The sequence below is a fragment of the Candoia aspera genome, chromosome 2 (assembly GCF_035149785.1).
Source record: "Candoia aspera isolate rCanAsp1 chromosome 2, rCanAsp1.hap2, whole genome shotgun sequence".
In the NCBI taxonomy this organism is placed as follows: Eukaryota; Metazoa; Chordata; class Lepidosauria; order Squamata; family Boidae; genus Candoia; species Candoia aspera.
Genome location: NC_086154.1, coordinates 265054063 through 265069183, shown reverse-complemented (window position 1 = coordinate 265069183; position 15121 = coordinate 265054063). Strand labels below are relative to the sequence as shown.

The 15121-nt window shown below is 50.3% G+C and overlaps 1 protein-coding gene across 1 annotated transcript in view; it reads right to left on the bottom strand.

Annotated features, from left to right (window-relative positions):
- Positions 1-15121, bottom strand: part of UNC13B (unc-13 homolog B) — a 174302-nt gene that overhangs the window by 144918 nt on the left and 14263 nt on the right. The window contains exons 2-7 of the mRNA XM_063295920.1: positions 12527-12556; positions 11002-11046; positions 9256-9355; positions 8312-8429; positions 5851-5974; positions 1456-1532 (exon numbers count right to left, since the gene is read on the bottom strand). Of these exons, the coding sequence (XP_063151990.1) occupies positions 1456-1532; positions 5851-5974; positions 8312-8429; positions 9256-9355; positions 11002-11046; positions 12527-12556 (494 nt within the window). The remainder of the gene's footprint in view (positions 1-1455; positions 1533-5850; positions 5975-8311; positions 8430-9255; positions 9356-11001; positions 11047-12526; positions 12557-15121) is intronic.

Sequence of the window (15121 nt, the reverse complement as noted above, 5' to 3'; positions counted from 1 at the left end):
ACATTTAGGCCAGTATTAGCCTCCTGGGACCGGCTGAAGCTGATGCAACGTCACCTGATGGGGCCCAGGAAGCAGCGCCTCCCCTCTGGAATAGCATCCCTGTGGTCCCTACCCTGACCTGTTGGCCGAATGTTGTATTCTTCTCCAGATGTGCATTGTTCTTTTCTTTGTTATATTGCACTATGCTGGTTTTAGCATGGTATGCCAACCCAATTCGATAAATAATAATATGGGGAACAACAGGGGGTTCCAGATGGCCTTGAGCCTCTCTCTGGAGGGACCCAGAAAGTTCTCCAACCTCACAAGCATTCTTATGCATTTTTGGCCTAATATAGGTTTAAGGAAAAGCCAGTGAAATGCTGAAAACTTCACCCATGCACACCCCGTCCTGCCTTTTGTCACATCCACTGAAGCATTACAAGTAGCCCTGCATACCAAAGGTGGCCCACCCTTGCCACAGGGTCAGCCACTGAGTAGCACACCTGGGTCTTGGTCACTGCTTCTGCTATAGGCCACCACAGCTATTACCCCAGGCTGGCCCAAGCTCTATTTCCCCACAGAACAGTAGGGCAAGTTGCAGAAGCCTCAGAGCCACCTGGCCAAGAATCCAGGAGCTGTGCTGGAGGTCATGCTGGCCTCAGATCAGGGCTTCTTTCCTGTTCTTTCTAAAAAAAGGTTGGGTGTATCAAAAAATATAGTATCAACAACATCACAATAGTGCAAACCAGAAAAAAAACCCCACTCATCAAGGTGATCTTTTAATGTTATACAAGTATCAACAAACCATACAAGATAGATTAACACCATTAACTGCAATTCATCTTAAGACTTAACTGAGTTCCATATATTCTGCTTGGCAATTATACTGAAATGATTTTCAATTTACTTACGTTTTTGTTTCAGTATAATTATAGGCTACTGAGAACCTTTAAAGAGCATGACCTACATTCTAACTATAAATGCATAAAATACATTCATTTACTTTTGAAACCTGGAGTGGCCTTTGCACAACGCTCAGACAGCATAGTGCAGATTTTTCAGGCCTGGCCTAGCAGATGCCTGGACCCCACCCGCCTCCCCATCAAACCAGGCTACCGCTTGCAAAGATGTTCATACCAAAGAGCTGTACAAGCCTGCCCGGGTGAAAGGGTGCTGCGTATAAGCAAAGGCTTGGTTCTGCCACCCGTGCCCAGATTGTCCCAGTCCTGGAGGGAACCCATCCAAGCGGCACATTCTTCCCAAGGGAAAGTACTGCAAAGCCACGCTCCTCCCACTCAGCTTCCTGGGTTTAACTAACTTGGACCCATCTGCCTGGGTCTCAAGGGTATATTCCAGAAGGAAGTCCACCACCAGCACAATGGCAAGCCCTTCCACTGGAGTATGGTTAACCTGTTCAGGATCTGGGCCATTCTGCAGCTAGAAAGAGGGCATGCAGCCAGCGCAGAAGAGACCCACCTCATCGTCATCTTCCTCCAGGGAGTTCATCTGCTTCAGCTTCTCGGTCCAATATTTGGCTTCTTCCTCGGGAATGTCTACAGCACAGCAAAGAGGCACAAGCCTGAATTGATTACGCAAATGCCCAGTCCTTGCTGGAGATTCCCCGCGCTTCCCACCCAGACTGCCGGCCAAGCCTCCATCTGATCCGTCGCAGCATCACCAGAGCATCTAGCTCAAGAGCAGAAGCTTGTTCAGGGAAAAGGAAACCACGGCGGAAGCGAACGCCAGAGCAAATTTAGCGCCTCTCCCTGATGCCCAGGTGCCCGTCCCATCCGACAGAGGGAGAATGGTTGGGGGGGCTCAGCTCCCAAGGGGCTTCCATAGTGGAAGACACTTGCTTTCAACTCCACCAAGGCTCTTCTGGCACTACAGCAGAGATGCCCTTTGTGAATTCACCCAAGCCTCTTAAGGTCACAATTTTCAACATCTTTTAAGGCTTTTAATCATAAGCTTTTAAAATGTATTACTAGCTTCTTCTTTTGTGAATATATTTTGGTGTTTTGGGGTTGTTTTCGTTCTCTTTTTGTGATCAAGTGACTGTCTCTGGCTAGCACAATGATCTTTTTCTTGATGTTGACTCTGGATTGTAATGGGAAATTGGGTTGCATTAGTTTATTTTACATTTTGTTTTAAGCAGAACTCTTCCATGTTGCCTTGGGAACTGTATTTTGAGAAGCTAACAGATGTAAATAGGTAAGCAGTGCAGATACTGATCTCTCTCTTTCTCATACACACACACACACACACACACACACACACACACAGAGTTCTGAGGCCTGAAGGACAGATTTCTTGGCAGCCCAAATTTTGGGCAGCCCTTGCAAGTCCCCACTTTAGAGCAAGGGCAAAGGTGCCCCTCCCCCGGTGTGGGAGGAAGCGGGAGGGGGAGGCCGGGACAAGAAGGGAAACAGCAGCTCTGCAGGCCCTTCGCATCGAGAGGAGCTTGGCTGTAACTAGGATTTCCTCTTCCGCTTCCCACATTAGGCCAAGGAACAGAAGGAACCAAAGCACAACCAAGCACAAGCAAACGCCAGGCGGGACGAGGGCCGTGCCCAGGGCTGCCTCTGGACAGAAGCAGCAGCCGGCACTGCACTCAGCAACGGTGGCATCGGTAATGATCTTCCGGATCCTTTCACATTAAGAATGAAATTGGAGCCATTGCAGCAAAATCCTGAATGTGTCCGAAACCAGGGGGTCTACAGTCTTAATTGGAACAAAGAACAGAAACAGAGATGGCAAGGGAGAGCAGAACCCTCAAGGTGGACAAATTCCACGTTCAGAGGCCCTGTTCTTTCACACTAACAACTTGCCCATCTGTAGAAGTCCAGCAGGGTACAGAATCACAGGCGGTGAGAGCCGGAAGGGATCTTGGAGATCATCTAGTCTAACCCTGCCTGGTGCAGGAATCCACTGCTACAGCATCCTGGCAGGTGGCTGCTCGGCCTTGGTTTAAATGTTTCTAATGAGGGAGAGTCCGCTGCCTCTCAAGCAGTCTGTTAAACCGTTGAACAGCTTTTACTATGAGGAATCGGTACCGATGTCCCAACAAAATCGGCCTTCTTGTAATTTAAGCCCTCCGTTTCTGCCTTGCTTGTGGAGCAACTCTGAACAATTCTGCCCATCTTGGACAAAACAGCCCTTGAGATATTCAATGGCAGTTATGAAGTCTTCTCCAGGCCCAACTTACCCAACAGACAGGGATTATGTTATTTTTTAAATTCTATTTAATGATTTATTTAATGGTGTTGTGATTTTTTATTATAATTTTTTTGGCTTATTTTTAGTTTGCTATATGGTAAGCCACCTAGATTCACTCCAATAGGCAGCATTCACCTGTATGGATGAATGTAAATAAGTCAATCTTACTTCTCAAGAGGCTTTCCTTCCAGGCACCCACTGTATCTTATCTAGGCTGCTCTTCTCTGGACACTGGACGTTATTCCAACTTGTCAATGTCCTTCCAAAAATGCAGTGCCCAGAACTGGGGGAAACATTCCACATGTGGTCTGACCAATGCAAGGTCAGGAAGTGATGACTGCTCTTGATTGCTATTATACATCTCTTAACGTAACATAGGATTAAGTATGCTTTTTTTACAGCTGCATGACACTAGTGGCTCAGATTCACCTTGTGATCCACCAAAACACAGATGTTTTTGCACATTCTGCCGCCCAGTACGTCCTATACTCATGCCTTTGACTTTTACTACGCAAAGTAGTATTTTGCATAGGTCCCTTGCGTAACTCAGCTTGCTGACTTCTGCCCACTGTTCCAGCTTGTCAAGTTCCTCCTAATATGGTCCTTTAAAGTGTTTTTTACCCCCTCTGTCTTTGAGTTATCTGCACATGTGGTAATACCATTTCCTGGCTCCTCATTCAGAAATATGTTGGAAGGCACAAGGCCAAGAACACAGGCCTACAGCTTGCCACTCGAGACATCCTTCCGTGTTAATGCAGAGCCACTGATTATACTCGCTGGGGGTGACTGTCCGACCAGCTCTGAATCCGTGTAACGGCAGTGCAGTCCAGCCCATGTGGGTGATCTTTTCTGTCAGGATTTACTAGAGGTTTGCTCATTTTAAGATGCTCCACTCCATCCTCCACATTCCTGTCATCAACTAGAGCAGGCACTATCTAAAAAGGAGGTCAGGCTGGTAATCCCACGCTGGCTCCTTGCCTGAATTCTCACAAATCAACTGCTTCATCACCCGTTTGGGAGTTTTGCCCAGTACTGCTGGGGTGGTGGCTCCTCACTGATGACAAGGAAAACAGCGGACTATCTCCAATCCTCTGGCACTCTACGGACGCGGAGAGGGGCGCTCGGATGGCCCCCATGAGCTCCCCTGGGACGCCTGGACAACCGGTCTTGCTGCAGACTTAGACTTGCCCACGGTCTCCAGGGGATCCCTGATGACCTCTCTGTTCACTAGTCCCTCCTTGTGGTTCTGCCTAGCTCCTTTTAAACACAGCTCCTCTTTGGGGAGAGGATGAAGGGAAATAGAATCTCTGCTCTTTGCCCATTCTTTGTTGCCCTCCAACCATTTTCTCCTTGCAGCAGATCCTCCCCTTCCTTCTTCTTTGATGGCTGACCAAGCCCCAAAAGCCCCTTTTCTTGCTTTCAGCTCCCCTGGTGATCATCCATTCTGAGGGTCCTTCTGAGTCTCCCAAGGTCTTTCCCAGCTACCATTACAGGTGGTGACAGCACAGGCCATCCTTGCCTTGCTTATGAAGAATTTAGGGACCCAGCTAAAAGCCCCTCACGCAAATATATCTTTCCAGGGAAAACAAAGTACTGGCTCAGTAGATGGTGTCAAATTGTACCACTGCCCCCATGACAAAAAACATTTTCCCAGGGAAACTAAAACTGTCAGCTCAGCCACAAAACATTTATGAGGCCAAGGGATGCTGATAAGCTGGGAAAAGATACTCGAGAGAAGCAGGTCTCTGGGAAAGCAGGAGGAAATAACTCCCAAGAAAGAAAATGTGTTCACAAAGCACAGCCTTTTTGTTCTTTCAAAGCCCCGCTGTGTTTGTAGTCCTGCCCCACTGCCTCATACAGCAGTTACAGCCTGAGGTTCTCACTGGCCTCCCACGGCACATGGTGCCAAGTACCTAGCTGCGCCATCCAACCCCACACCTAGTCTGACTTGCATAAGTCTCTAACGAAGGACAATAACTCCACCCCTCTTTGCCTCTAGTGCCATCAGTAAGCCAGTCTGAGTTTAGTGGAATGTGCCCTGGTCAAATGTCCTGCTAAACAATTCTACCGCAAGGTAGCAGGCTGCTCCGTAGGAGGGAGCTCCCCAGAGAATGCCCACCGCGGGGCTCATGCTGCCACCGCCACACAGGTAAGGATAAGCCCAAATTCTTGGAATCGGTAGCTTCTTTCCGCTCCCTGGAATCAGTTAACCTTCTGTGCAATTCAGATGGACTCAGGAAGAGGCGATTGCCCCTCGCAGTCCAGAAGGGAAGCACAGGAACCATGTTTTGGTAGATCAAGTCCTGGGTGAAACTAACATTTCACCTGTTGCAAGAAAAAGCATCAACCAAAATGGCTTGTTAAACACCTGTTGAACTGAGGCTGGAAGTTTTAAGGGCCTGTGATTGCCTGATGGCTGGAGGACAAAGCAAGCTCTCCTGCCACTTATTTCAACACAAAAATGCAATGCCCCTTTTAAGACACCTCCTTCCCTCCCTCTGAAAGCAAAAGAAAAAAAGAAGCCGCAGGAGTGGTGAAAGCACCTTACGACCCTTTCCCTGGAATTCAGTCCTAAAAAGGAACTGGCCACTCAACACACACCCTGGCTGTGGGTTGGGACCCCGGGAACAAGGAGGAAAGCTCAGCTGCACTCACCAAAAGGTAACTCAAATCTTGTGTCCAACAAAATCTTATGTGGCGTTGGGTTCTTGGTGCCGCAGACCTCCTGGCCATTCATCAAAACCTCTGCCTCCAGAGCGGCCCACTCCCCTGGCCCTTCCTGAAAGGGAGGAAAAGGCGTGGCGTGACAGTTGACTGACTCGGAACACTGACAGTGAGAAGGCCCCAGAGGCCTGGCAGAAAGCTGAACTTGTGGGAGAGCCTAAGGAATCAGGGAAGCCCCCTTGGCCTGGTCTGCCACTCAGTCCGCTGGGCAAGCTGCTGACTGGGAGTCCTCCACCCACTTCAAACCTGGAATGAAGCATCTTCCCCGGACCACGGAAACCTCCTTGATCCAAGTTGCCTTTGGGATTCCCTAGAATTCACTAAGGCTATTTTTAATCTTTTGGAAAAACCACCTGACCAATCCACATTAGAAACCCCTTTGGGATGAGAAAAAGGGGCATTTTCCAGAACGTCCCCTGCTGTGCTTCCCTGGGCTGCCTCTCTTCTCGCAAAAGGAGAATGCACACGAAAAGAGCGTGCAAGAGAAACTGGAATCCTCACCCACACACATTAGGTAAAGGTAAAGGTTTCCCTTGACGTAAAGTCCAGTCGAGTCCGACTCTAGGGGGCGGTGCTCATCTCCGTTTCTAAGCCTTGGAGCCGGCGTTGTCCATAGGACACTTCCGGGTCATGTGGCCAGCATGACTCACGGAACGCCGTTACCTTCCCGCCGAAGCGGTACCAATTAATCTACTCACATTTGCATGTTTTCAAACTGCTTGGTGTGCAGGAGCTGGGATTAACAACGGGAGCTCACCCCGCCGCGCGGTTTCGAACCGCCGACCTTCCGATCGACAGCTCAGCGGTTTAACCCGCAGCGCCACCGCGTCCCTTTTCCCGCGTCCCACACACATTAAATGATTCCAAATCTGGAGCAGCTGGCGAAAGACCAGGTTTAGCAAAATCCAGGGGTGAGGGTGTTTCAGTGGAATAGTTCAGTGCCTAGGTTTTGGCCAAGACATGCTTGGAATGAGAGCCTCAGAGGCAAAGTGGCGTTAAGCAGACAGGAAGGCACACTGACCCCCAGTCTGAGAAAATATGTGCTCTCTGCTTATTTAAGTTACAACTGGTTAGTCACCAGAAGTCAGACCATGGGTACAGTCAAGGGAACATCTAAATCTCAGAGGGTAAGCGTTTAGAAATACACAGTTCAAGAACTAAAATCCCAGGGAAGAAAACTATCAGAAACTGTTCCTGAAACTGCGTGGCCACAAACCTCAGCCCAATACTTGGATATATTTACACTAAATCCAAGTTTGGAAATGCTAAACACCTCCCCAGCGTCTGGTTCTGCAGGTTGTGGCTCAGTCCGTACTCAAAGTAGGCTCAGTTTTAGACATTAAAATACAGCTCAGGAACAATTCAAGTGCAGACTGCACTTCTATTTTAAAGATTAACTTTCAGTTCAGTTTTTAGACAGTACTCAGCAGCTCTTCAGACGAGGAGAGCATAGTATCAAACAGACCACAGGTTCCCTTTGTGGAAGGTGACAATATTTCCCCCCAAAATACCACAGCATATGTACCTTTATCTGTATATTTTGATCATCAAAATGAATTTAGATACAGGTAGCCCTCGACTTACAATGGCATTTGGGACAAGAATTTCTATCACTAAGTGATGCGATTGTAAAGTGCAACTGTATCACTTAGCGATGGCAATCCCTGCAGTCCCAGTTGCCGTTGTTAACTGAATCCCATGGTCATTAGACAAGGCAACTTCCTGCCAGCTTCCCACAATCAAGTCAGTGGGGAAGCTGGCAGGAAGTTGCGAGTCCCAGGGAGCTGGCAAGCAGGCCAGGAAGCAGTTAAGTGGCTGCTGCCGGGTGGGGGAGGGCACGAGATGGTGCGTGAGGGTGCTGGGAAGGCATGGCAAGGGTCAGGGAGGGTGTGGGGGTGTACAAAAGTGTGAGGGAGGCACAGCAAGGCTTCCACAGGGTGGGTGGAAGGGTGTGCAGGGAGGGGTGCCGAGGCTTGAGGAGGGTGCCCGGGGGTGAGAGAGAGGCACGGTGAGGCTCAGGGAGGCTGAAAGGGTGCGGAGGGTGCGAGGGAGGCATGGTGCGGGTCAGGGAGGGTGCGCAAGACCACGAGGGAGGTGTGGTGAGGCTTGGGGAAGGTGCGCATGGGTCCGTGAGGTCAGCGTGGCAAGGCTCAGGGAGGGTGCACGGGAGGGTGTGAGAGTGCGAAGGAGGTGCAGCGAGGCTCAGGGAGTGGGAGTGGGGGTGCGAGGAGGTGCAAACAGTTGCTGAACAAACGGTCGTACGTTGAGGACCCATGAGAGAATAGTAAACAAGTAGGTCCACCAAACTCATACTGGACTTCTGAAGGGGACTGGTAAAAAGGAAGTCCCAAGGAATTAGGCCACCTTCTCTGAGACTTGGAGAGCTACTGACCTCGTCTGACTGACGGACGGTCTTCAGTGCAATCCAGGCTGTCCCAACCATCGTGTCCCAGATCAGCCCTTTGTTCCACACTTCCACAATCAAGCCTAGGTCCATGCGGCTGATCTCGCTGGAAAGGTGGTTCGGAAGAACAGGAACGTTAGCATCTAAAGGAAGAAAGTGAACTCCCCACATCGGACTCTACCTCAAGCTGCCCATTTTGATTGCAGTGCCCTCCTTGAACACAGACTTCAACTCAGCCCATGGACCTTGGCTCTTCGGGAAACCCTGGGGGCTAAAGAAGAGCACCTGCACTGGCCCTCCTCACCCACGGCCAGCCTTACCACAGCCAAGTGCACTGGTGCTCCTCGGCCACTAGAGGTCCTCTTAGACCACAAAAATCAAAGGGTAACCAGGCAGGGCTGAGGTGGAGGAGGGTGGGGGAGGGGGAGGGTCCTCAGATCAAGGGCTCTCCTGTACTTTAACTGGCACCATGGACAACTGTCTTCCTTTTGAAGTCCAGATGGATTTTTTAAAAATGCAAGTAGCACTTGGCTTTGCAATTTCTCCTTTCTTACCATATTTGTACCCAAACGTTCACATCAATTTAAGGACATTCATTTTAGAAACCTGTCCATCTCCCAGTTAACTTATGAATTCTTCCCATTCACTCCACTAGACTGGTCTTACAGAACTCTAGTAGCAGCTAACAAATTAATACTATAAAATGCAACGAATTCAGATTCAGAGACAAGATCCGGTCAGCCTGTTGCTGAGAGAAGTTCAAGGGCAGTTTGGTTATGCTTCCAAAGGTGTCCAGATGCAGATTTCTCAGCACGGGATCGGCAGGACCTCCCAGAATCTTTCCATTGCAAGGAAAGACCTTGCTCCACAAGGGCTTTGCCCAGACCCAGCCAGTGCCCTGGGGGTGGACTGGTCCCCAGTGTTTCACTTACAAGAGAAAGTCTTGCTCCCAACATGGCTGGGCCCCTCGAACAGCAACGGTGGTGCTCTTGACATTTTGGACCTTCAGGGTTACATAGGTGTTGAATTTATCTGGAACAGAGGCAGATTTTTTTCATGAGACAAAACATCTGTAATTCTTTGTTAACACAAGACAGAAAACTGACCCCACAGAATTTTACAAGCTGCCCTTCAGAAGAATAAAGTTGAATAAAATTTCAACAAGCTCTTCTACCGCATTTAGTATTTACCTCAATCATCAAAAAGACACTTTATGTGTTACAGAAGGCTGCGAAAGCACTGAGAACAGGCAATCGCTGGATCCAATGGGACTGGACAATCTTCATCCAGTCTCCAACCTTCCCTTTTGGCGGCTGGTCTGCAGTTCCAGAGGGCCTGGAGGAAACAGATCCTCTGGACCCCCATCAGTCTGCTCTGAGGCCCAGTTGCAGTATGGAGACAAAACTGGCCATACTTGAGGATGACCTCTGTCGGGTCTGGATGCATACATCCTGGCCCTCCCTGATCTCTCAGCAGCTTCTGATACGATCAGCTAGGGTATCCTTCCAATCCTTGGCTCAGGGGCTGGGAGTAGAAGGCTGGGTTACGGTGGTTCTCCTCTTTCTCCAGGGCTGGTTCCAGTTGGTGGTGGGAAGAGAGGGCCAGCGCTAGACCTCTGCTTTGCAGGGTTTTATTCAACATCTACAGGTAGTCCTCGCTTAACAACAATTGGAAGCAGCAACTTCCTCACTAAGCGATGCAGTAATTGAGGAAGACACACGTGACTGCGACTTGTGATTTTACTGCTGGCTTCTCCGTTGACTCTGCTTATTGGAAGCCTGCTATGAAGCGTGCAAATGGTGATCAGGTGACCATGGGATGCTGTGATGGTCGTAAACAGATGCCAGTTGTGAAGCACCCACATCTCAATCACATGATCAAATCTCAAATCATGTAGAGCCCTGAGGAACTTTGCAAAGTAGGGACCTCAAGTTTGATCTCTCCCCACCTACCAACACCAATTGGAACCAGGCCTGGAGAAAGGAGAACCACCAAAACACCATGCCTCCTACTCCCAATCTCCTGAGCCAGTCCAGAAGAATACTCTAATAGTATCAAAAGTCACCATGAGATCAAGGAAGGTGAGGATGGATACATTACCCCCATCCCAAGGATGCCAAAGGTCACTGATACACAATCAATGCCATCTCATGCTATCATGGGTCTGAATCCTGGCTGAAGGGGTCCAAATAATCCACTTCCTTCAGGGCCCTCTGGAGCTGCAGGCCAGCACTTTCTCAATAACCTTACCCCAAAAGGCAAGTTGGACTCTGGATGAAAGTGTCCTACTGTATTCTGTTAGGTCCAGAGATGGCTTCTTGAGGAAAGGGCAGATGATTGCTTCCTTCAAAATGGGCAGCACCACTCCCTCCTGCAAAGAGGCATTAGCCACCACATGGACGCAACATGTCACCACCCAGGAGGCCCTGAGCAACCAGGGGAGACAAGGATCTAAAGCACAGGTTGCAAACTCACAGCTCCAAGGACCCTGTCCATTTCATCAGGAATAATGGGTTCAAGCTCTTCCCAGATAACCGGGGAAGACCATATCCCAGGCACCTCCACAGGACCTCTACCATTAGAGTCCAGTTCTGAGTGAATCTGAGCAACGTTATCCAACAGATGCCTACAATAATCCTCAGAATGGCTCTGTAAATGTTCCTCTGGGCCATTCTTACCTAAAAGGGAATGGGCCACCTTAAACAGGGCTGCTGGCCAGCATTCTGTGGATCCAAAGGGCAGAAAAATGTTTTGTTGCCCTTGCTGCTGCAAGGTAATCCTTAAGAAAGGCTCCTCCCACATTCAGTCAGGTTCACTCTTCATTTTCCTCCAGCAGTGCTCTAAGTGTCTCTTATGCCATTTCATTGCCTGGAGTTCCTCTAGAAACAAGGGGGTCTCTGGGATTGCCAGGCGATTCACTCCAAGGCTGTGTGGCCCTCTCATTCTAAGCAGTGACTGAGGCCTCAGTCACACTGTGAACCAGAGCCACAGGAACAACCCTAAGCTCTCTGTGGACCTCCACAGGGTCCAAGAGGTGCCTGGGGCAGACCAGGGTGCAGCCTCAAAGAACTGTAAGGCCCCATGACAGGGGACTGATGTTAACAAGCCACAACTCCAGATGTCACTGGGACCAGATCTAACGTGTGACCCCACTGTGAATTGGGCCAGAGATCACTTGGATCAGATCCATGATTGCCATGGTGGCCATTAACCCCAAGCCACCTTCAGATCCACACCCAAGGAAGGAAGACTGACGTCCACCAGTACCGTAAGCATGAAGAACTCCACCACCAACCCGGCTGTAGGCTCAAGCAGCTTCAGTTGCGGGGCTGCCATGCTTGGGGAGTCTGGTATATTGGCAACAGTCCCCACTGATCCTTACAGCCCAACTTCATAAATAGGATCTCAGCTATCTGCAGAGCAGCACCCCTAGAAGCCATCAGAGTCTCGTGAGTAACAAGGGTTACACCCCACCTCTGGCTCTGGGTTCATGGTGCAAAACTCAGCCAGGCATATCTCTAAGATGGGAACCTTCCCCTCAGCACCCAGCCAGGTTCTGAAAATACAAGCAAGGGCAGCCCTCCCTCCCATGAGCTGGAGTTCTTCTGAACCTTCGCTTTGTCTGAGACATTGGCACAAATGTCTATCTTATTCCATCACTGCCTTCAGCAGCTCTGCTGGCCTCTCTGAAAGAGTGCCATTGCTTGGAACTTCCATCGCTCAGAGTCCCTCTGAATGGCTTTAAGAACTCCCAAGAATTTGGCCTCTGGGTAGCTTTCCAGTGGCCAAAGTTAAATTCTGCACTCTATTTACTAGACTTGTTTGCTGCCACATCTTCCAGACTCGCAAGGGTTACAAGCATAAAAGCATACTGAAAAACCACATGGAGTGGTTAACCCACAGGAGAAAAGAACAGAGGGGAACTACAAATCAATCCCCAAAGGCCTTCTGGATGCTCCATCTTAACCAGCTTCCAGGAGGCGACCATCAAAGAGGCCAGTCTCACTTCCAGAGGGAGGCTGTTCCAGAGGAGGGAGGCATGAAGGAAAAGCGGGAATTCCAGGCATGCTGCCTCGGAATCTTCTCTCTGCCTCTGTGGTGCCCGGGGCCCAAGCCAGAAGACGCGCAATAGTCAAAGCAGGAAGAGGAGCTAAGACCCACTCAAGCTACAACCCCAAAGTCAGGAAGTCGATGTGGGTGTACCTGCTGGTCCCTGGAGCTGCGCTTTCTTAACTGCAAAGAGAAAAAGAGAACACGCGTTGGTTATTCCATGTCAGAACACGTTTCCTCTTAGGGTGTTCAAGGCTTGGAGCACAGATAATGGAGAAGGAAGCCTTCAAGTTGTGCTGCAGTCTAATTTTTCGCAACAAAAGTGCCCTGGGAAATTTATTTATGTATTCATTCATTCATTCGTTCATTCATTCAATTTTCATGGCTGTCCATCTCAAACAAGTGACTCTGAGCAGCAAACAATCGTAAAATTAATTAAAACCAGATTCTGTCTGTCTGTCTGTCTACACACACACACACACACACACACACACACACAGAGCAGCCTAGAGAACTGTAACCATAACATCAGTACAGCCAAGAAAGGGGGCTCTTAACACTCTCTCTTTCGTGACTCTCTTTCAGCTCTGCCCCAGCTTCCTTCAGAAAAACTGGGGACTGAGGCAGATTATGGAAAGAAGGAAGCTTCAGTATAACCTTAGAGAGAGAGGGTAAAATGTAAATGTACTTACAACTGCTGTTAAGAAGGTAATCCTTTTTTTTCTTTTTCCTTCTTTTCTATCTCTTTTTCTTTATTTCTTTTTCACTTTTCTATTACTTTTCTCTGTTTCTCTTATCTTTAACTTAAAATTTGTATTGTTTTTACTCTGTGGAAAAACTTCTTTAACAAAAATTACACACACACACACACACACACACACTGGGGACAATTAAACCCCATGAATTACCGAAACAGAGACCCAAGCATGTGATCAAAACTGCACTGTCTTCCTGGCACAAACGGCATCTCTTCCCTAAGAGATGGGATCTCCCCTTCACAGGGTGAGGCCACTGGGGATGAACGGCCTGCTCTACCGTTACCGCAGTCCAAGCCAGAGAAGCCACCCAGGCCCCAGAACCCCGGAAGAGTGATCCTGGGCCAAGGGGCCTGGGAGTGAGACGGGTGGGGGGCAGCTCCTCCTCTGCTGCTCCCAACCTCCCTGCTCCACCCCCCACTGCCCTCCCTAGAAGGCCAGGGAGGAGGGCCAGGAGGCAGAGGACCACTGGGGCAACAGGGCTGACTCCCCACATACCCCAGCCCTCTGGGGCCGGCATCTTCCAGTCTAGGGGTCCCCAGCAGGGAACCAGAAAAACCAAGGAAGACCTGGAAGCTTTGGGTGGGTAAAGTACTGGTTGTTTCCTCGACTGGAAGGCCAACTTTCTTTGGCAGGAAATGGCAGGGATGACCGCCTACATTGGGGTGGAACTGCTTTGGAGCCTGGGGGGAGGCGGGACAGCCTGTGAGCCCAGATCCCCACCTCTCGCTGGCCCTGGGCACCTTCTTCACATTTAGGGAAGTCGGAGAGGAGGCCAGGGGCACCAGGGGTCTGGAAGATAGCCACTCTCAGGACAGCACAGCTCCAGATGTGCTTGTCCCCAGCAGCCTCCAGTCAGCGACAAGTTTTCTGACCAGCTTAACACAGACCAATCTAACCCCCAGCCTCCTGCTGCACCCTCCCACCACCCCCAGTTAGGAATCTGCAGTCTTTAGGAGTGCATCGGTGCAGCTGATGTGATTTCAGGCAGGCTGGAAGGATCATCTCTCCTGGGGGCACATCTGAGGGGAGAGGGAGGGGAGAACGCCACTAGGAAGGAGAGGAGAAGAACAGCGGCCACTGGGGGGGAAGGGGGAGGGGGGTGCCTGGCAATAACCCCAGCCTGCCCAGGTGGGCCAGGGTGCAATAAGGCTGCCAGAGAGAAAAGGGCAGGACCCTCGGGACAGAGGCTGCTGAGCCACAAAGCACAGAGTCTTTTATTTAAAAAGGCCTGCCAGCGCACTCCCCTTGCAATCATGGGAACTGTGTGGTCTGGCATGCTTGGAGGGCACCAGCTTGGGGGAAATGGAGACAGAAGGCCTGAAAATACAAGAAAGCTCAAGCCAACTGCTGGGAGGGGAAAAGCACCAGGGCAGGGCAAATTGCACCCTGATCCATCTGGGTACCTCAGTGCCACTGCCAGGCATGCCCCTGTCCCATTTTCCACCCCACAGCTGCTGTTCTGCCCAATTCTCCGGGGGGGGGGGGAAGCAGCAACAGTGAGCAGGAGGGGTGGTTGGGCATCCAGTCCTGGAGAAGAAGAGGACGCATGGTCCTTATTTGCTGCCTCAGGCTCCCATTGAGCTCTGGCTGATGGTGGATTCAGCTAACGAGGCAGAAGGAATGAGCAGATGGTCAAAAGATTACACCCCAAATCCACCCCCCCCCGAGGAGAGCCAGCCAGTCACCCTCATGCCAAAGAGATCCTGCATTTCCTTATGCCTGGAGCAGGGTGGAAAAGCCCAACCTCACATGCCTATTCCAGCTCAGAGGCGGCTCTCCTGGGGAAAGCGTATGCTGGTCCTAGCAACTGCTGCAATTCGGCCTAGAGAAGAAGGGGCAGAGGGAGCCCCATAGCCCCCCTCCCCAGCACTGGCGGCGTTGGCAAAACATCTGGGTCGGCAGTTATCACTCCCTGGCCCAAGCGTCCCCCTGGGCTGCTTCTTGTCCTTCATCCACATCCAAGGATGCTGAGCTGGGCGAAAGCCAAGGC